General features: G+C 51.6%; 2 protein-coding genes across 4 annotated transcripts in view; one reads left to right on the top strand and one right to left on the bottom strand.

The window, feature by feature from the left end:
* Positions 1-332: 332 nt before the first annotated feature.
* The window catches only part of ACSF2 (acyl-CoA synthetase family member 2), a 38,164-nt gene continuing 17,837 nt past the window's right edge, over positions 333-20,659 (bottom strand). For both annotated transcript variants that reach the window (XM_069799143.1, XM_069799144.1), the window contains exons 11-16: positions 3,231-3,338; positions 2,937-3,088; positions 2,323-2,464; positions 899-1,009; positions 641-709; positions 333-545 (exon numbers count right to left, since the gene is read on the bottom strand). In XM_069799143.1, the coding sequence (XP_069655244.1) occupies positions 495-545; positions 641-709; positions 899-1,009; positions 2,323-2,464; positions 2,937-3,088; positions 3,231-3,338 (633 nt within the window). In that variant the 3' untranslated portion in view covers positions 333-494. The remainder of the gene's footprint in view (positions 546-640; positions 710-898; positions 1,010-2,322; positions 2,465-2,936; positions 3,089-3,230; positions 3,339-20,659) is intronic.
* CHAD (chondroadherin) lies at positions 12,557-20,644 on the top strand. Of its 2 annotated transcripts, none has more exons than XM_009920071.2 (4): positions 12,557-13,433; positions 17,074-17,237; positions 17,455-17,600; positions 19,659-20,644. In XM_009920071.2, the coding sequence occupies exons 1-3, from the start codon at positions 12,654-12,656 to the stop codon at positions 17,594-17,596; spliced, it is 1,086 nt and encodes a 361-aa protein (XP_009918373.2). In that variant the 5' UTR covers positions 12,557-12,653; the 3' UTR covers positions 17,597-17,600; positions 19,659-20,644. The 2 variants fall into 2 exon arrangements, with proteins under 2 accessions (XP_009918373.2, XP_009918374.2); XM_009920072.2 differs by having other exon boundaries at positions 19,656-20,644.

The raw sequence follows: 20,659 nt of genomic DNA, 5'->3' as shown, positions 1-20,659 counted from the left end.
TCCTTCCCATGCCTTTGCGCTCTCTAAAGTCCCTGCCCCTCATTTCGAGTTCATTAGCTGCGTTATATGACCTAGGAGCCTCAGCAACACCCAAGCACAGAAGGCATTCACCTACCCTGGGAAGCCAGGCCAGGCTGTTATGACTTAAAAATACCAGTAAAATACCTACCAGCATCAGTTCAAGTCCTCTGAAATGGCTGCAGCCAAATTGCTCAGAGACACACAAGATTTTAAAACCTTCATAAGGTCTTTCAGTAACTGGACAGAATTCCAGAAATAAGCATCCCTTCCTCACACCACAGTATTTCTGTTGGCAAAGAAACAAACCCAACTGGGAAAAAAAGGCGCTCTGTTTTATTAACTAAAAGTGCCATCAGCCTGATGTCAGGGAGAGAAGGTCTCCATTGCGTAGCCCAAGGCACAGGTGAAAAGCAGACGCAAAGCTGGCTGAAGCGGGGCTGATTTATCCTGGTTTTTGCTCTGGCTTCCCAAGCTCAGAGCTGAAGGTGGTTCTCCATCTGCTCCCTCAACTTGTATTTCTGAATCTGGAATAAAGTGCAGAGAGGAGGAGGAAGAGAGACTCAGACAGGAGACGGGACAGGAGGCCAGGGCTCCTGCCCTGCTCCAGCCCCTCTCTTACCTTGCCTGAGACGGTGAGCGGGTACTGACCCACAAACACAACATACCGCGGGATCTTGAAATGGGAGATCTGGGAAGAGAAAACCAACCGCTACGCAACCTGCCGGGAACAGTGTTGCCAGCCCAGCTGGTACTACCCAAGCTGGGACTCCCAGGGCTGGATCCCCAGTTGCTCTAAATCCCTGGGCTTTCATCAGCACGTCCCCAGCAGCTGCTGGGTGTACTAGTCTGGCAGGGAACTGAGGACTGGGGGACCCACCTTCCCTTTGCAGAAAGCTTTAATCTCTTCCTCGGTGCAGTCCTGCCCAGCCCTCACTCGGATGCAGGCGCAGATCTCCTCTCCCATCCGCGAATCCTTCACACCAACCACCTGGTTGGGACAGATGGATGGCGTGACCCCTGGGGACTTCCCTCTCCTCCCACAGGGTAAACGTGCTGGCCCACAGCACGCACCCATATCACAGGATGCTGGAGTTGTGGCGTGGGGCTGTGTAAAGGCAGTTTGAGCTGCTTGACCATCCCACCGGTGCTTTCTACACGACGTCGAGCCCTCCTGGAAGGACTTCCCAACCATTTGCCAGAGGAAAAGTGGCAGAGCAGGCTGGGCATCGGGATGCCAGCACCTTCCTTCAATTTTGCTAAGTCACTGGAGCGAGGGCTGAGTTAGAGCAGCCAGACAGCAGCTCATCGTGGGTGCAACATGGACCTATCGTCCCTCTGTGTGCCTCTGCTTCCCCCAAAAATGGGGCAACAGGTTTCACAACTAACAGGGAGACTTGGGAGGCTGCTGCAAGTGCCTTGGGATCTCCAGACGGAACAGCAGGAGAGGGATGAAGTTGAATTAAAAGATTATTTGAAACCCTTATAATCACAGATCTTCGTGGATCACTGCCTGTGACACCAGGAGATGGGCTTCCCAAGCCTGATCTCTCTCTAAAGTTTGCTCACACTATTTCACAAGAGTCCTACTGTCATTCCCCGCCTTGAACTGGTATCTCAGAATCCTAGAGACACGTCGATCCTTTTGAGTCCAGAGCAGTGACATAAAGCCCTAGAAACTACATAAACAAGGCTGGTTTGCAACCCATCTGCACTGGGACTGTTCCAAGGAGAGATGCTAGCCTGGCACAGGCACAACACTGACTAAATAACTGGTTTATTTATGGGGAAACTTGTCTGGCACAAAACCTGGAGGAGAACAATCCCAGCAGATTGGGAGCAGCTGCTCAATGCTGCAAATCATTGCTGTCTTGTGAAGGGGTGAAACTAAGTCTCACTCCTCACCTCCAAGGACTCATTGGAGGAGTCTTTTTGGATTTAGGAGTTTAGTAATTAATTATGAGTAAAAACTGTCCTTTCAGACTGCTTTCCAAGTAAGCATTTCAGAGGGAGCTACGAAAGTGAACAGGCAGTTTAAAAACCAAAGAAGAATGACAGTCGTTACTTTGCAGATGGTTGCTTTGCTGGTGCACGAGAGGATTGCCCAAACTGATGTGCCCCATGCCAGGAGCTCTGCCTGCCATGAGCCTCTCCTTCCTGCTTGCCAACCCATATTACACAGAAGTTGATGCTGAAAACAGGGGAAGACAACCAGGTCCCGAGCAGCATCCCAGCAGCTTTCTGTACAGGTTTCTCACCCCAGGAACCATCGCTGCTCACTCACCCCACCTCCCTCCCGCTCACCTGGACCTCCTCAACCTTGGGATGGGTGTGGAGAAACTGCTCAAGTTCTGCTGGATAGATGTTCTCTCCTCCCCGAATGATCATGTCCTTGCAACGGCCTATAATTTTGCAGTAGCCGTGTTCATCCAGGCTCGCAATGTCCCTGCAACGACACCACACTCCTAGTCGTGTCCCAGCTGGGTGGAAGAATGGCTGATGCTCCTACCCAGCCTGGTCTGGAGGCCAGGTCAGGGTATCGGGAGGATAACGGCTGAGATGCCACCTGAACACATGGAAGAGATCAAAGAGCTCCTGCTACAGCTGGACATTGCCATCGGCAGCGTCCACACAAAGATCAGGGCTCGGGGGGAGGCAATTCCTGCCCCTGTGGTGTACCCCCATAGCCCCTCCATTGCACCAGTAGCGAAGTGACTATCCGTGTCTCCAGGGGCACTTGGCACCAAGGGCCTGTGCTAAAAGCTGTTCTGAAGTTTCACGGACAGATCAGAGGGCTAAATTAGGTCAGTTTTCCCTAGTTCGGAAATCACAGCCAAGGCACTCCTGTACACACCCGTCCCCATCCAGCATCACCGGGCAGGACAGATCGGCAGGAGCAAGGCTGTTTCCAGACTCACCCCGTCTTGTACCACCTCTCGGCAGTGACCACTTCACTCGTCTTTGCTGGGTCGTCCCAATAACCCAGCATGACACAGTAGCCGCGGATCTGAAGCTCCCCGGGAGTGTTCAGAGGCACAGACTGCCCTGTTTCTGGATCCTCAATTTTTGCCTGCAGTGGAAAAGAAGAGCTTAGGAGGGGATGTCTGAGCCAAACATGATGGCATGCACTGACTCCAGCACCAGACAGGGAGGATGGGCTGAGGTCTGCTGCAGGCAGAGGACCTGGAGCAGGTGGGGAGAGTCACGGTCACCTCTGTGTGGGGAAAGACGCATCCCACTGTCTCCGTTTTTCTGGCAATACTGTCACTGGGGAATCCCATGAAGGTGACGGGGCTGTTTTCCGTGGTCCCATAAGCAACCTGCAAACACAAGAGGAGACACATGCCTCAGGGGGAAAGGGGACCGCACAGCTCCAGGCATGGGAAAGACGAAGCTAGCAACAAGCACGGGGGAGATTGGGATGGGAGGAAGATGTTCTCACAAGTCACTCAGGTCACAGGCAAGCACTGCTCTCCTGGCCCATGGATGGGGCTGTCCAGACACTTCTGCTAGAGAGTCCTGGAGAGACAGGAGCTAAAGCAGCACTGCACCTGCCTGCCACGGCCGCCTTCGCTTCCATCGCTGTGCTCTGGACCCTCACCACCCACGACACGCTAGGTGTCCTGTACTTTTGATACCTCAACTTCTTTTCTTGGAGGACCCCAGAGTTTGCCCTCCTCTTTTTTAACCTGCGTCTCTCCAAGTTGACTCCCTGCCATCTCTGCCAGACACTGATCCTGTCTTGGTGCCCCTGCAGCCATCTACTCAAGGTGCCGAGTTCATCTCCTACAGCTCAGAGCACATCGGACATTGCTTTGGAAAAACCCTGGAGCCAGCAGTGGGCTCCTGTGGGAGACCACGTGTCCTGCAGCACGGCTGCTTGCTCCAGATCCTTTTGTGCAGACATCAGCTCCTGTAACCCTCCTAAAGGCATCACGAGGCTACACAACGCTCGGCGCAGCTGCACTTACAGACCGAAAACCTCACAGCAGGACAAAAGCTTCTCGCTGCTAAACCTCCCTCACCGCTAATCCCAACGGCAGGCTCTGAGTCACCTCAGCTGAAGGTCACTTCTCCTCAGAGGAAAATTCCAGCTCTTTATGCCCAACTCAGTGGCCTGCCAAGACAGCAGGAGCTGGGCAGGAGGTGCTCCGGGCAGCTCTGAGCTGCACCGAGAGCACCATTGCCGGAATTGCTGCTTCATCTCCAGCTCTTGGGAGCTGTGTTTCAGCGGTGGGACATGCTGGAGCACTGCTCTGGTCTCTCTAACACGCTCAGCATGTCGTATGTCATCAGGCAGGGTTTCTCTCCCACCCACTAATGTCACTGGTAGCTGCTTTGCTGGCAGAGCACGGCTGGGAAAAGGCCGATGCAGTTCATTCCTTTCTCCTCCAGATCTTCAAAGGCTGACACGCGAGCAGCTCTGACCCACCGAATTGCAACAGGGCCCAACCATCTTCCTACACCCTTGGCACCCAGATCTGGGTCGTGCCTTTGGAGCAAACGCCGAGGCTCCATCGCTGGCTGCAAGGGCACGTCTGCACAGTCAGGGCTTCTGCACGGCGCTCACCAAACTCCAGGCGCTGCACCCAAAATTAACGAGGGGCTTTGCAAAGGACTACGAAGAGGCATCCTGAAAAAAACATGCGCATATCCTGAACAACCTATACATAATACTGGTGGGAGCACTTGGCGCTTTCTGCTGCTCGGGGCTGCTGAAGGATCTCACGTTGGGCACAGTCTGTCATAACGGCTGATGCTCTTGTTTGACTACACCGGGGTCAGCGTGAATCTGAGATGGAGATTTGCAGGAGCCTCCTCTTAGCCAGGAATCTGGAGGAGATGGTCTCCAGGATGCTGCAAGGACCATCTGGTGCAAACTGCTCTGCTAGGAGCCTGGCAACCCAGAGGGAGCGACTGTAAATAGGCTTCTCCTACCAGACGCAATGATAGCTTCCCAGCCGGGGTGGAAACCTACAGCATCTAATGCTCAGACAGAATTTCCCTCCCACCCACTAATACGAGTCCTGTGGCTGGATCAAATGACCGACGAGACACAAATCCAAGATCTTAAACACTTATTAAAAATCCCAGTGCCTTTGTTTTTTTTGTTTTACTCTGTTGGATGAATTGCAATGTTGGTCCCAGGATCCCAGCCAAGCCCTGAGTCAACCCTTTCTGCCTCTCCGGGTCGCTCCAGCAGTTTAATTGGACACAGCAGCAGGCAGCTCCCTGGCAGGACGATGCTGCGGGTGCCGCGGCTCACCAGGCTCCTCCAGATGCCTGGCAGCCTGCCGTGTACCCCAAGCACTGGCTGTCCATGCCTTGGCCAGTGGCTTGTCCCCATAAACACCCTCACACCCTCAAGTAACGGGCTTTCCGACTCAGCCCAGAGAGCAACGCGGGTCTGAACCTCCAGCCTTCAGTCTGCTGCCCGATCGCTGCCTTCCCCTCCCAGCCTGCCGGCACTGGCACCGCTCTCTGCAGCCAGACACCAGGACATTGCTCCTGACCTTTCCAAGATAGCATTTCTCTCCTGGGATAGCATTTTCCCCATCCGAACGCCCAGGACTGAGGCAGTGGCTGGAGCAAGCCCTCGCACCAGCACTGCTGTCCTTCCTGACCCTCATCTGACGCGTGGAGCTTCCTTCAACGGCTCCATCGTCCAGCCCAGCCGCAGCTCGTGATGCACGAGATGAAACAACGCTTCCACAAAACCCCATATACCAATTTAAGCTTGGAGATATCCACAAAGATTCATAGCTTTCAAGACCCAAAGGGACACTTAGCATCATCTAGCCTTGTCATCCGGTATAATTCAGTCCAGAAAACCTCACCCAATAATTTCTGCATCAGGTCCATAATTTCCACTGGAGCTATATCTAGTGTCAAAGCACAGCTTTTCAGAGGCAAGGAGTCCAGCTTGGACCCTTGGCTTTGAGAGGAGCTAAGAGAGTACAGAATATAATTGGCTGTAAAGCCTTTTTTTACTGTGAGGACCACAAGTGACCCCCCAATGCCCGGCACGCGGATCAGTCCTGCCATCAGCCATGACAAGGACAGCCCCAAAACAAACTGCTGCCTACCTTACTCCTACCAACAAGAGATTTATTCTTGTGAATCCTAAGCCTCTGTCTAAACCAGGAATAAAAAGAACATCTTAGCAGAACTGTGTTTTTTAAAACACATTTCAAAAACATTTCCTGCTAGTGCTGTTTAAACACTGGCCACTGTGGAACAGGCAAAACAGCCTGAAGAAGGAAGTTTCTAAAAATTAAAAATAAAGTAAAAACAATCAGACTCCAGTCTTTTTAGTAAACATTTGGAAAGCAGACTGATCTGGTGGGAAGAGCAGGGACTCTTAAGACCCTGGGTTTTTCCCAACCGTGCCGCTTATTTACTGCATAACTTGGAACGAGTCGCATCGGCTCTCTGCTCCTCGGTTTTCCCCAGCATTCAACAGCAATAAAAACACCCACTTCCCTCCACATTCTACTGCTGCTGAAAGGCTGCGATGAAAAGGCTGGTTTCAGTACCACCAGTACCCCAAGTGGGGTTATACTGGGTGGGACTGGAGCAGAAGGTCAGGGCTGCAGGAGGGCATGAGGTCCTTGGAAGAAACCCCCCTGGACCTGAACGATGCTCAGGGAGGATCTTCATCCCCTTGTCACCACCCTCTGGTTATGCCACGCTGGAGGATGATGGCAGGGCTTGAACCACCAAACTAAAACCTACAGAAATTGAGCTTCGCTGAAGACAATATTGGCCTCGGAAAAAAGAAGCAAATTGACCATGAAATAATAGGGATTTCAGACTTCAAAGGGGGCATAATGAACAACAGAAAGCAGACTGGCAACCCAAGAGATGTGCTAAGGACCTCTAAGAGGCCCTTTGAACCCCTCTCAGTGCAAGATGCCGGATGGATCTAATTATCCCTAAACCCGTGCTGAGTGTGTTGTCTGCCTCAGATATCTCCACCAAAGTCAACCCCAGCCCTTCCCTTCACAGCCAGCTCAAAATCATTCTCAACTGAGCAACAAATCTTCCCTCACTCAGCTGCTCACTACCAAGATCACCCTGAATTTTGCTGTCCTCTAGGGACAAGTGTCTCCTTGCTTTGGAGCTGTCCCACTACCCCAAATTATATTGGAATATTCCCTAACCTTTGGGTCAACTTTGCTGCTGCAAAAAACAACTTCTGATCACGTCCAGCCTATGTCGCACCGAGATTTCATTTCTTTCCCCAGCAACAGTACCATCTTTGTGTCAAAAACGTCAGGACACAAACAAGCAGGTCTTGTAGGACAAACCTCCAAGGGTGGCCACCCTGTTGGCATTTCTCCCCACCCAGAGAGCTGCCAGGCAGTCCCAGTTTGGATGGGCCTTAAAAAGTTCCCCAAAATATCAGGTGCCCAAAGCACCGTCTTTGTGTTGTAGCACGCAATGGCTTTGCCTCAGGAGGAGGCAACCGCAAAAATGGCAACCCAGCTTGCCCGGGCCAGAAGACTGCCGCTGAAAATGAACCTCCTGTTATTGTGCAGTCAGGACAAGCTGCTCCTCGTGGTCTGGAGTTAAAGCTGCCTCTCTTCTTTCCAGGTTGAGCAGAAGGCTTGAGGCTTGCAAGTATTTCCCCAGTCCTGCCAGCATTTCAGAAGCACTGCCCGGTGGCAACCAGCAAAGGCATGTGCAGTTACTTACTGGTTTATCAACAGCTTGATAAAAGGTCTTTGCTATGTAATTAACTCCATCCTCCCTGGCGCTGGGTGCCAATGTATTTAGGAAAGGTGGAATTAAAAGCAAAAAGTGAGAGGAAATATGCAGAGACAAAGTGTCTTGAAAAGGTAGAAAACCACTGGTTTGGGGGTACCTGGATGCTCAAAGCTGCTGGAGAAGGAAACTTGGCAAAAACCTAGGGGCAAAGGTAACATCCCCATGGATTTGGACAGCTCAGCTCCCACCAAAGACATGGCTGGAAGTCCAGGACCTTGTTGCTTCCACAGTGCATTTCAAATGCTCTCACAGCACATTCCCATAGCTTCTGCAGCTACTGAAACCATCTACTCATCAGGTCTTCCCCGAATTGGGATGGGGAGGTGGGATGGGATGGGGAGGTCTCACTTTGGCCAAGGGCAAGCAGGGAAGTTGTCACCGTGTGGAGCCGATTTTCCATTTTGGGAACAGGGGGGACTCCCGGCTGGGGAGCATTTGGGAAAAATCAGAAGTCTTGCATGGATCAGTTGTGTTCTGCAAGGGAAGAAAGCTCCACTCTTCTTCAGAGCCTGCAAAAGAGAGGACAGCAGCCCTGGGCAGAGCAGCAGGCTGCTGGGGGATGCCCGGTGCCTTGCAAGGTGGGCACAGCAGGGCTGGGGAGAGGCAGCAAGGGCTGGGTGAGCTTCACAGGAGAGGCCAAGAGCATCATGCAGCAGCTGCTGGGATCAGACAGAAGGAAAGGGTGGGTGGACATCAACGGGGAGCCAAACTGGCAACATATCAATGGGTGGAGGCCATGCTACAGTGGAAGAAAACCATCAGAAGGAAGGAGGTGCACCCATTGCCACCTCCTCCAGCTCAACAAGCAGCCTGGGTCCCCACACCACAGTGAAGGGTACCCTTCAAGCATGTCAAATAGAAACAATAACTTGGGTCTGAACTCAGAGCCCCAGGTGCCACTGTCGCTGATGGGATACTTGTACATCACCAAAAGCCAGGGATTTCTCAGGTACAGCCTGGAAGCCAGGGGGACGGGACCCAGGAGATCCTCTGGGGCTCCCTATTGCCCACCCACCAGGGCTGGTGCTGTGCGGGCTGCAAAGGGGGACACCGGGGCACCCCAGGGCACCCCCCCAAAGCTGCCCTCGCCCTCGCCTCCAGCCTGGACCCCAAGGCCAGCTACACCGGTGCCACTTCAAGAAGGTGATTGCTAGTGTGCACTGACACACAAAACTAGATCTGGATCCCCTTAAAAGCTACAGAATCAGGCTTAGGCAAGCAATGGAATATTTTAACATAACACACGTGCAGCTGTATTGATATACCACAACTGGCAGTACTAACAAAGATTAAACGTGGAAAAGACCATCTCCAATGTTGTATCAAAACAGCTCTGACCTGCAGCACTAAAGAAACACCCCAAATCTATATTTACACTGTTTTAAAAACTGTATTTGTTTGCTTAGCCCACAATGCCTCCACGAAGGAGAGGAGGGGAGTCCAGCATCTGCAAATTACCAGGCATCGGTAATGTTTGCAGAACTGTTAATCAATTAAGAAAGAGAGGATGGCAGGATAATCCTGCCTCTTCTGTGATGTCCTAGCAGCACCGGTCCCAGGGGACCTGCGAGGTAGGGGGCTGGATGGGACCCAGCTCGCTGCGGTATCCCACCGCAGCAGAGGGAACACCGACACTGCTGCCATTGTCACTGCCAGACTGCGAGCCACCCACGAGCGGGACCCAGGCAAGCTTTTGAGGATTGCTGGCCGGTCGAGGGCTGCAAAACCCGGTGTGGGAAGACCAGACCCTGCCAGCGAGCAGCTCAAAACACAAACAGCCAGGAGCCCAGGGGCAAGGTGCCAGCTGCGGCAGATGCCAACCAGCTCCCACCACAGGAATGTGCTCACCGAGGCATGGAAATCAAAAAACATTAGGGGAAAGAACTTCCTTTTATTCAACATTTGCGCCTGGAGAAATGGAGCTGAGGAGCAGACACCTTTCCCCCAGTAGCACTGCCCTGCTGCCACCCTACCGCAGGACCAAAAATAACCGGGCATCCACCTAACCTCAGCTGCAGGCACTGGGCTGGCGGGAGCCCTTGGGGTAGGGACAGTTTCCCACCTTGCTCCAGCATCATGGCAGCTACATCACGGCATCTTCACGAGGAAGCTCTGGATCTTACCCCTCCACAGCCTGCCTGCTCCAGCCACAGCACACACATCCCTGCAGGGAGACCGTCCCTGTCCCCAAAAATCTGCAGTCTCAGTAGCAAAGAGATAAAGGGTAGAAGAAAGGGAAATTTATCCTCAGAGGAAGAAAGATGAGAAGATGGTTTGAGGTTTGGGCAGTATAACCTCTGAAAAGGGTCTTGTTCCAGAAATACACATGGGTAGGATGTATTTATGGATGAAGCTTGCAAGGCCCTCACCAGCTTTTTGCTCCGAACTGACCCACACTGGCAGAAATCGCTGCAGAAGCGGTAAGCTGTTAGCAGGTATTTTTTGCAAGAGGATGGGAAAACCAAGTATCAGACATCAGCTGGACTTGGGGAGGGAACACAGATACACTGCCCAGCTTCAGTGTCCAGCACAAACAGACTGGATTTTAAATCTCACCCATCAGTTGCTTTTGCGCAGTATAGCTGGTACATAACTGCAGGAATTGTTCATCAAATGATTACAAGTAAGACTAAGGTGGTTGAACCTGCTCAGAGAAAAAAATAAATCAATCAGTGGATAGAAGACGATGCTTTAGAGGGATTTTTTTCTTTTCCAATCATGCACCCAGTTCCCTGTCTGAGCTTTATGAGCAGCACACACTTAAGGGGCACTGTCAGTCCTGATCAACCTGAAGAGACAAAGGAGGAAAACACAGAGGGTTCTTCTGTCTACCTTCTCTTTTGCTGTCTCAAAGGTCCCGTCTGAGACACTCGAAGAGCTACTCCAGAGATCAAAGCACGTGCATGACCGCTGTAGTGCCTACCGAATCAGGCACAAGCAAAAATACCATTGTTTTGATATAGAAGTTTTAAGTCCTACAGTAACTACAGTAGTGAGTCCTGCAGAAGGTCCCTCCAGCAGGAGCCTGGAGCTCCTACGGTCAGAGCATCTCTCTGGAGATGAGGCAGGAGAAGCACTTGGTGCTGGGGCGAGTGGCAAGGCCCCAACTGCTTGACAGCAGGACGTTGAACCTCAGGGCTGACAAACATTGGAAGCCTGACATGGCCTGGTTTGCACCAAGGGCCCACGTTACACCATCATTTGGCCAACCCCACCTGCCCCACAGGCTCCCCGGAACCTACATTCCCACCCCAGAAGCCCCTTTTCTCCCCCAAATTAGTCATGCAATGAAAACACCGTTCAGACTGACAGCTGCTGACCAGAGCGCGGGCTGCCAGGCAGTTTGCATAACATCGTCCGGAGCATGCTCGGCGGCGCTGGCTAATTCCTCATTGCAACAATGGAAAAACCCAGAAATCTCAGTGAATAAGCCAGTCTGTGTCCTAAGTCAGCCCTTGGATTTCCTCCCTTTCTTGAGCCTGTCTCGCCTCTGCAAAAGCTCCGCTGGGGCTCTGCAGCCAGCCTCAGGAGCAGAAATCTCAACAAGCTCACAGTTATGTGCTCGGCTCTCAGCTGTTTGCTGCGGCCAGGAACTGGCTGGAAATCAGTTCAAAATGTTCCACTTCCAAACCCCACCCCACAACCCCTGGATCTCTCTCTTCACACTCACAGAAGCAGGCGCTGGAGCTTTAACCGCTTTGCTTTAGCCTTCTCTATCGGGAGAGCAAAGGACATCCCGTGTCGTTAATTCACCTCTCCCACTGCTACCCCAAGACAGGAGCCAAGGCAGACCCTAGTCCCAGCTCCAGCAGGGATTTCCTCACTCGGCTACCTCACCATCCCTTTAGCACTGCCCACAGCTTTGTCTCCAGGGCCGCAGGCATTGCCATCCACCTCATCTGAGCCAGGCACGCAGCAGGGCACCATTGTCCAGCATTTCATATCCACCAGCCCATGCCCCGCTGCTTCCCCAGAGCCCCATGTGCCACTGCCCCATCTCTTCTTGGAAGGCAACAGCCACTGCTCCACAGTGCCATGGGCTGAGAAAAAAACCTTCACACAGGTCTCCTGACCATGATCATGGATGTGTCATACTCAACCGCTCGTAGGAAAAGACGCAGCAGAAATTAAGCCTGTCTTTGCTCTCCCTTTCTTGGCCAACTCTTAGGTGCAGTCTAGATCTGGAAGTCTTCAAAAATTTTGCATTGCAAGGGCAACTACAGCGCTGTTGGCCTTTGGCATGACCCCGTATCGCTCCCATCTTCTCCCACCCCTCCTCAGGCAAACTCCTTCGAAATCAGCAAGACAAGACCCCAAAAAAACCTTCCTCTGATAACAGGACAAGGTGCTTCTCCCCAAACCAGCTGAGGCTAAATACAGCCCAGGAGCCTGCTGAAAGCTTCAGCATGAGGTGGCTGCGGAGCAGAGCAGCGCTCCCTGCCATGCCGTTGAACCAAAACAGGTTGTTTTTCCCCCCCACTGATGAATCTGGGCCCCGCTTGGCTCAGCAGGGACCAGAGAAGTTCCCCACAGAGCAGGTCTGCGTTTGTTCTTCCTGACCATTTGCCTCCCTGTTGCAGAGAGGAAAACTACCTCAGCACAGTCGCTTCGGCAGCGGGGCCAGGCAGGACCGCGGACACTCCTCTGCCTGGTGCCAAGGGGTTAAGCTCACAGTGAGTTCCCAAAGCCAGTTGCTTCCAACTGGCTGCTGCCTGCGGTTTGTGGGAAGGGATTTTGCTTTTTAATAACATTATAAATAGGGCTGTGTTCAGCATGCTGCAAACTCAGTTTCTCTCTCTCCCACCCATCTCCCTCCTCCTCCTCCTGCTGCTTCTCTTCCCACCACACTAATTCCAGATCTGACCATGAATCGGTCAGGCTTCTTCCTCAGTGTCCTCAGCCTACTGGCATGTCTTGCCTCCATCACGCAGGCATGTCCCCCGAGCTGCCACTGTCACGGTGGAGACCTGCAGCACGTCATCTGCGACAACGCGGGGTTGCAGAAGATCCCCAAGGTGCCTGAGCAAACGCGGCTTCTCAACCTGCAAAAGAACAACTTCCAGGTCCTGCCAACCAACGGCTTCCGTGACATGAAAAAACTGGTGTCCCTGCACCTCCAGAGCTCACAGATCAAGGAGATCTCAACTGGAGCCTTCCGGGGGCTCAAGAGCCTGGTCTACCTCTATCTCACTGACAACCAGATCAGTGTCATAAAGCCAGGAGCCTTCGATGACCTCTCTGAGCTCACCTACCTGTACCTGGACCAGAACAAGATTCCAGACCTATCCAAAGGGCTCCTCTCTCCTCTTGTCAACCTCTTCATCCTGCACTTAGGCAGCAATAAAATCCGGGAGCTGAAACCGGGGGTCTTCAATGGGGCTAAAGACCTGCGCTGGCTCTACCTCTCTGACAACTCCCTCACCAACCTCCTGCCTGGGGCCCTGGAGGATGTAGAAAACCTCGCTGTCCTCCACCTAGACAAGAACCAGCTGAGCAGCTATCCTGTGAGCGCAATGAGTAAGCTGAGAGTGCTGGAGGAACTGAAGCTTTCTCATAACCCCATTGAGGTCATCCCCGACAATGCCTTCCAGTCCTTCGGGCGTTACCTGCAGACACTCCACCTGGACAACATGAAACTGAAGAAGGTGAGTCTCTTGCCATTTGTTCCAGATAAGAAACACAGGGCTTCTCCTTTACAAAGCCCTCGCTTTGCTGTCCCTCCCTTGCAGAGGAGAGGGGAGATGCAGCTCTGCAGGCTCCGCAGACAGCGAGGCACAGGCCAGCTGACACCCCTGACATGGCCCAGACAAGGGATGAGAGAGAGTACTCCACCCTTCTGTTGAGTTATTTTATGCAAAACCAAATTGTCTGGAGCTGATCAAACTCCTTGGAAAGGCAGCACATGCCCTCCCAAGCTGGAGGTGACATCAGTCATTAAGAAAAGTATTTGGGGTGCTCCAGGACAATTAGCAACCTTCCATCATCCCAGACACAAGGCGTGGGACGCGAGGTGAGCGTCTGCCTCGTACTCAAGGGACTGAAGGGCACTGCCACCTCGCAGAGCTGACCTGCTCTACCTCCTTCGTTCAGCCTGGGTACCTGTTGTAGGTTGGGAGGGGGAGACTCCTCAGGAGGGGCTGTGAATAGCAGCGGTTTCTTACCCACGCCTTGCAGACAGGTAGGCATACGGACCTTCGCTTTCACCTCCCCCCGTGCCTCCCAACTTTACACATCATAAAGAAAGGTTTGTTTATTGATGCTCTCTCAAAAGGAACTCTCGCAGCATCTTACAAAGGGGCCCTGTTCCCACTGGAGAGGAGGAGGGACAATCAGGTAGCCCGAATGGCAAAACAACCCCCTCCTTCCACCGGGAGAAAGCATGATCCATAGGCAGGAGCATCACACTCAGGGAATCACTTGCATTAGGACCTCCGAAGTGCCAGGCAGTGCAAGAACAGAAACGAGCACGGTGCAAGAGCAGCAGCACCCTGTTGCAGCCTGATGACCTAGGTGCACCCCACGGGGCTGGAAAGGGAGGGTGCTCCAGCCGGAGCAGAACAGTTCTCCCTGGGATGATGCTTTGCCAGGAAGCTCAAAGACAAAGGGGCATCCAGGTAAGGCAGGCTAGGACTTCACGGAAAAGCAACACCCGCCACGTGCAGGAAGATGTGATGAAAAAGAGAATTCCTTAGCAACAAAGAGCAACTCAGAGTGTCTTACAGGGATGAGCAGGTCACCTGAAAGCTACCAGGAATAGAACACACCAGAGTCTTCAAGGGGATCTAGAATCCCAAAATGTTCAAAAACTGGAATTACAGCTTGCCCAGGTGGAGAACAACTCTACCTAAACCAGCTCAGTAGCACTCAGTCAGTATTTAAGTCCTTGTCCACTCCCAGCACTAACCCGTCCAGGAGGTTTACTTAAGCAAACTCAACATTTGAAAACAATCCACTGACCTCTCTAGGCAAGACCTTAGACGTGCTGTCACAGCACTTTGGTAGACTCAGTTTTAAGGCACTTTCACCATGTGCAAGTCAAAAATTATAGCTTACATGTTGTACCAGCTGCAAAGACATCAGAGTCCCAAGTATTACATTGAAGAAATGAGACTAACCCATGATGCTGGGGTGCTCCAGGGAATTAAGTGTCCTTGGATTGGCCAAAAAGCAAGGGTTAACGATTCTAGCCAGCAAAAGACTTCATTCTTTTCAGTGACCACCTGTGGACAGGACCTTTAAAGGCTCTTCTGCAGCCAGATGCCTCCTTTCCTCCCCAACAGCCCAATAAGACACCAGTAAGATATGGGCTCAGCACTAACAGGGGTGGCTTCTGCAGCTTTAGGGCTTGCGTTCTTTTTCAGGGAAACAAAGCTCCCATCCCAGCTCAGAGTTTCCTCTTCAAGTCCTCAAAGGCCTCATATCCAAACAGCCCACGCGTGAACTTTGCACTGCTAGGAGACCTCTAATCGCAGAGGTCTCACGACCTAGGAAATCACCACTAAATACTTTAAATGCCACTGGCATCTTGACTGCAGCTCTTTCTCCTTCACAAAAATACTGTCCTTAGCTGTTCCCTGCATGGCTGCAAGATTTTTAAAGCCAATCAAGTGCAAAATCCTTCCACACAAACCTATCCCAGCCTATATTGCACTTGAGCAGAATGAGGAGAGCCCTTGGGCTGCTCTGCAGCTCCAGCACAGAGCTCCCCTTCCCCACCAGCATCACAGACCCACACCAGTCACCTGCAGGGCTGCGTCATACGGGCCAGGACCTACCACGAACATCAACATGAAACCAGGCAACGCAGATCCTGGAAGCTTTACGTACGTCCCTCTCTGCGTATTTATTGCAAAATAAATTGCAGCAGCGATCCTCCATCTAAATAAGGGAAAAAAATCACCCATTTCTTTACAAACGCATGCTCTGGCAGGCAACGCAGCAGCTGTTACCAGCAGATGCGAACTGTTCTCATGGGGCTGGGAGAGGAATGAGCAGCTGAGACAGTACACCACTGTCCAAACCAGAATGTGGCCAGTTTACCGCCCCGCTGCATGGCGTGCCAGCATCTCTCTGAGCAGCTCCACTATCAGCACAGTAAAACCTACCAAGGTCAGCTCAGTTTTGGACCACAGAGGCCAGCACCACTGACTGGCCAACAGTTACAGGACTCTGGGAGTCTCTTAGCTAAGCTCTAATCCTATCCAACATTGCTTAATTTGGAAGATGACAAAAGTTCACAGCTTAAAATAGTGCATTTCCTCTGTCAAGCTTTTCAGCTTAGAGAGCTTGAACACACCCTGATGGTCCTGTCTGAAGTGCAAGCTTCTGGTCAGAAATGGGAGCACAGGTCCTTGACTGGGGGGGTTCTGGTGGACCTGGCGAGTCTCCTCTCCACCCTTTTGAGAAAGCTTTCCCATCCACTTTGAGAAGGGGAGAAATGGTTTGTCATAGCCAAGAGGAGCTTTGTGCTTTGTCAATGACCCCCCTCTCCAATTCATCACTGCCAAGGAAGTTTGTGTTGAGGGGTTTGATTTCAAGAAGAAACTTTCCAACCTGAGTAACCGTGGGCTGAAAAAAGCCAGGGATGAGGCCTCAGGGAAGAGAGGAGAGGGCTGCAGAGCCGGGTCTACAGCCTCTCTCTTGTCTTTGGCAGCTTTTTTAAGGGAGGCTCTCCCTTAAAGCCTGCCTGTTAATCGAAAAAAGACAAATCTTGCAGCATCCTTTGCAAACAACCCACTGGAAATGAGAAAAAACGGAGGAGGTTGAGGCGCTGGAAGCCTGCCTCTATTTCTACACTGCTCAGATGCCAAGTGTAACTTTCCACTTGGAGCCCCCGGGCACTGCCAAAGTCTACAGCCCCTTCAGACGCCACAAACACTCCCTCCTTCAGCCATTCCAGGACAGGCAAGGCAGCAGGCGCTGGGAGGATTTCCAGCCTTGGAAAGGAATACACCCAGAAAATATCTTCATTTAGAATGGAGAAGTATGGCTCAAAAATAAAGAGGGCTGCCAGACTTCACTTTATTTAGGGATGTGGCTGCAAAGACAATCCCACGTGGATTTGGGACGTAGCTCTCTTCAGGCAGAAGACTTCATCACCCGTGAGCCCACCAGCCTGACATCTCTCTTGGGTGTCCAGGGCTTCCAGTGAGCCAGGACCCCCCCCTGCTCCTCTCCTCTTGTTCCCTCCATGCTTACACCACTATAAGCCTTGAACAGAGGCACTCGGATTTGAAGTCCCCTTCCCTGACTCAGTGTTCCTCACCGTAAACCTTTGTGCTTTAGTTTGCAGACAACGCGTTCGCCGGTGTGACCGTGCTGAAGACCGCTCACCTGGAGAACAACCGGCTCACCCAGCTGCCTCGCAACTTCCCCTTCGACAAAATGGAGACGCTGACGCTCTCCCGAAACGCCTGGCACTGCAACTGCCAGCTAGCACATCTGCGCAAGTACGGCACCACGTGCCCCTTCCCTTCCCTCCCCTCCGTTCCCCGGGGTCTCCTCGGATGTCCCCCCCCAAGCTGTGCCAGGCAAGAAGAGGGTGCTGAAGGCTGCACACGTGCTCAGCACCTCTCTCCCCAGCCCCTTCCACTCGTGGTGCGAGCGATGGTCGTGGTGGTTTGTGCCTTTTGTAAGCTCCCCGTCTTCTTTCTCCCTGTGTCCCAGGTGGCTGAAGGGCAATCGCACCCGTACCGATGAGACCTGCTCTACGCCCGCGCAGTACCGGGGGCAATCCATCAGAGACACCCCGGCCCTCCGCACCTGCAAGCTCCCCACCAAGAGGTCCAAGAAGGGAAGCCGCCATTAGACACGTAAGATGGTTCACTTTTAGTCAGACCTACAGCAAACCCTGATGCCGCCAAAGGTATGGGGACTTCTATCTCTGACTTCAGTGACATTAGGCTTTGGCTCGAAACAGCTCATCCATTCACCCGCCGATGCCTCTGCTCAGAGCTGCTCCATCTCCTGGCAATAGTGGGCTCCATGGGCTCCCGGAGCAGAGAATGTGCCTGGAGCATCAGGGATGGAGTCACCCCTGTAAAACAAACATGGGGCTAAACACAGGCCTGGGGCAGCAAGTAGGGGTGAACCATGTAATTAAGTGTCAAAACAAGGGTGGACTTAGCCCACTCTTATCCTGAGCTGGGATCATACACTCTTTACTGTTCTAAACAATCAGAGATGCTCATCCTTTTGCCCTAGTAAAGGTCCTCTGGGTCTGGTCTGAAATCCAGGGCAGGACATTGCTGGGAAATCTGGCCCCAGGCTGCCCGGCCCATAGGAAAATAGACGTCTTCCATAAGGAGCAGTTCTCGGTCGAGCACCTGCCTTTCAGCAACTACAATTCCCATCCAAGACACTCAGGTATTTAAAAACAAGGGCTGATGCCTTCAAACGAGTGTCCCAGAAGAGGGAGGTTCAAGACAGCAAATATTCTTTGAATAAAGTGTTCTGGGCCAGAAGGTGATTCAGAGACAGGGCTGACTTTCCCTTGAGCAATGAGCTTGCTGACATCTACCAATCCAAACACCGACTGGGAAAACCTATCGCACAAACACCTTCCGCAGCTGGAAACTACCAAGAGCATTAAATTCAGCGCGCAGAGTAGCAAAAAAGCCACAACTGTCATCATTCTATCCCAAGCATTTTACTTTTCCCCATCCCAGGAATAGGTCTGGAGCTTGTACGGATTCCAAAGGGCTTTGGATGAGCCTGCAAGTTTGTAACCTCTTGGGAAAGGGACCTTTGCTCATTTGTTAAGTAAAGTGCAGTGACCCTGCACTGCACTGTACGAACAAGGGTTGTCACTGTGCCCCTTCATAACAGAAAGGACGAGACAGAATTCCAAAGCCCAGCTATGGCCATTTGGTCCCCAGGTCACTAAGGGTATGCATAACAGGATGGAGAAAGTAAATTTATGACCAAAATGTCAGGGATGATGCCAGCTGCTCTGCGCCTTCCTAAAGTGGTTATTTCTCTTACAGTGCCAGAGGTTTTATGGATTAGAGATGGAAATACCAGTCGTTCCATATAGGGCGGGTAAAGTTCCGCTCTGAGGATGGAAAAACTTCAGTTTTCTAAACCACAATACTTAAATGTATTTTATTTACAGGTCTGGCCCTTCTTAACCTTCTTCTCTCCCTGCCTGAACTCAATTCCAGTTCACTCCTCCATGGTGAGAGTAAGAAAACCATGACAATAATACCTGGTTTTTCCATAGCACCTTCCATCCAACTCTCTCAAACAGGTTTACAAGTGTTAAATGAAATAGAAAACTATTTATTCCTGTCTTGCAGAAGACAAAGCTCGGTACCTTCAGGTGCCAGTGCCAAAATGCAGGCACACAAACCCACTCCAGCGTGGCAAGCATGATTTTAAGGAATATGAAGTACCTCTGACTTTATTACGCACCTCTTGAGAGCCAGGCAGCTTTCTCAGATGTCAGCTCTGGGGGTCTGTATTTCAAGGATGACCAGTGACTTGGGTCACTGACCACATTTCAGATGAAAAGCTGCTTGGAAGTTTCTAAAAATCTACCTGCCCTGGATTTTCAGAACCAGAGCACCAAAATAATTCACTATCCTTGAAAATTTTGCTCTTGGGTTTCTTCCTTTATGAAGGAAGTGCTCACTGACCATCAATGCTCTGGGTAAGGTACTCAAGAGTCACGTAATGAGTTGGCAGAAGAGGTCAGAGACAGGACTAACCCATGTCCTCTACTGTGGGAACTCATAATGGCTCCTTGATTCCTAACTCTTCACTTTCAAGTATGGGCTTCATTCGCTTACTGTAAAAATAAGCAGACAAATGCTAGATCTGCTTGAAAAATCCCCTTAAACATGTGGCCTTCTCTTTTTTTCCCCTAGCAGGCCCTGGTATGGCCTGTCCTGGTGACCGGTCACTTCATCAGAAAACTACTGACTTCCGAGTCCTTCCTTAAGCTTCTCCTACCTGTCAGGAAACATTTCTGATATATCTGACCACCTCCAGCCTCCTCCGAATCCCCGCTTCTCTGCTGATCGCAGGATGGAATCCACCTTTTCGATCTTTTCCGACATCTATGTATTTTAAAAGAGGCATTTTTAAAAACTAAACTATGCATGACCATACTAAGACAAGCTAACCTAGATCCTGCCGGTAAAACACAGTCATCTTTCCCAGAGGCAACATAACCCACGTCCCCAATCAAACAGTTGGTCGCTGTCTCTCCCTTTCCAGTGGAGTGGAAGCAAGCGGGAAGGTAGGAGCATCCCTCCCCCAGCTGCTTGATCAGGAAAATTGGTCTCAACCCATGCAAAGAGACTCCTCTGCCTTCCCACGGAGGGGGTCCCTGCAGGCCAGGGCTGAGGGGGATAGGTGAAGCAATGACCAAGAACCGGTGGCCCCGAGACCGAGCTGCCCTTTCACGCCAAAAGGCAGCGATCTCTCTAGGTTGGCCAGAAAACCTTTAAGTGAAGCAGTACTGGGAAACCCCAAAACTGGAGCCGTCTGAAGACTGGATTCCCTCCCACTCTGTGGGGTCTACTAAGATGCATGTACATCCGAGAGGAGAAGGCGTGCGCCGTGCAGCCTGGCTCGGGCAGCCCTCCTCTTCTCTCTGCCCATACTCCTGAGGATCTAGCAGGACACCAGGATGACTGTGGTTTATTGTCACGGCTATTACAATACCACAGTTGCAACTTAACTGTGTTTTTTAATCCTAAAGAGTTATATAAATATATGTATATTTATTCCTCTGTAACTGAGTGTAAATGACCTTTAAGAGGATGAAAGCTCCTCTGTCTCCTATATAGAAATCAAATTGTATATTTTCTTATGTACATCTTCTGTATAAAGCTCTTGCTGCAAAGATGAATTCAACAAGTCTCCC

This window comes from Haliaeetus albicilla, chromosome 12, assembly GCF_947461875.1.
Source record: "Haliaeetus albicilla chromosome 12, bHalAlb1.1, whole genome shotgun sequence".
In the NCBI taxonomy this organism is placed as follows: domain Eukaryota; kingdom Metazoa; phylum Chordata; class Aves; order Accipitriformes; family Accipitridae; genus Haliaeetus; species Haliaeetus albicilla.
This window is presented reverse-complemented; position numbering and strand designations above follow the sequence as displayed.

Coding starts and splice junctions, on each gene's coding strand:
- CHAD (XM_009920071.2), top strand. CDS start 12,654: ATGAATCGGTCAGGCTTCTTCCTCAGTGTCCTCAGCCTACTGGCATGT. Junction 13,434..17,073: donor ACAACATGAAACTGAAGAAG/GTGAGTCTCTTG, acceptor TTTGTGCTTTAG/TTTGCAGACAACGCGTTCGC. Junction 17,238..17,454: donor CAGCTAGCACATCTGCGCAA/GTACGGCACCAC, acceptor CCTGTGTCCCAG/GTGGCTGAAGGGCAATCGCA.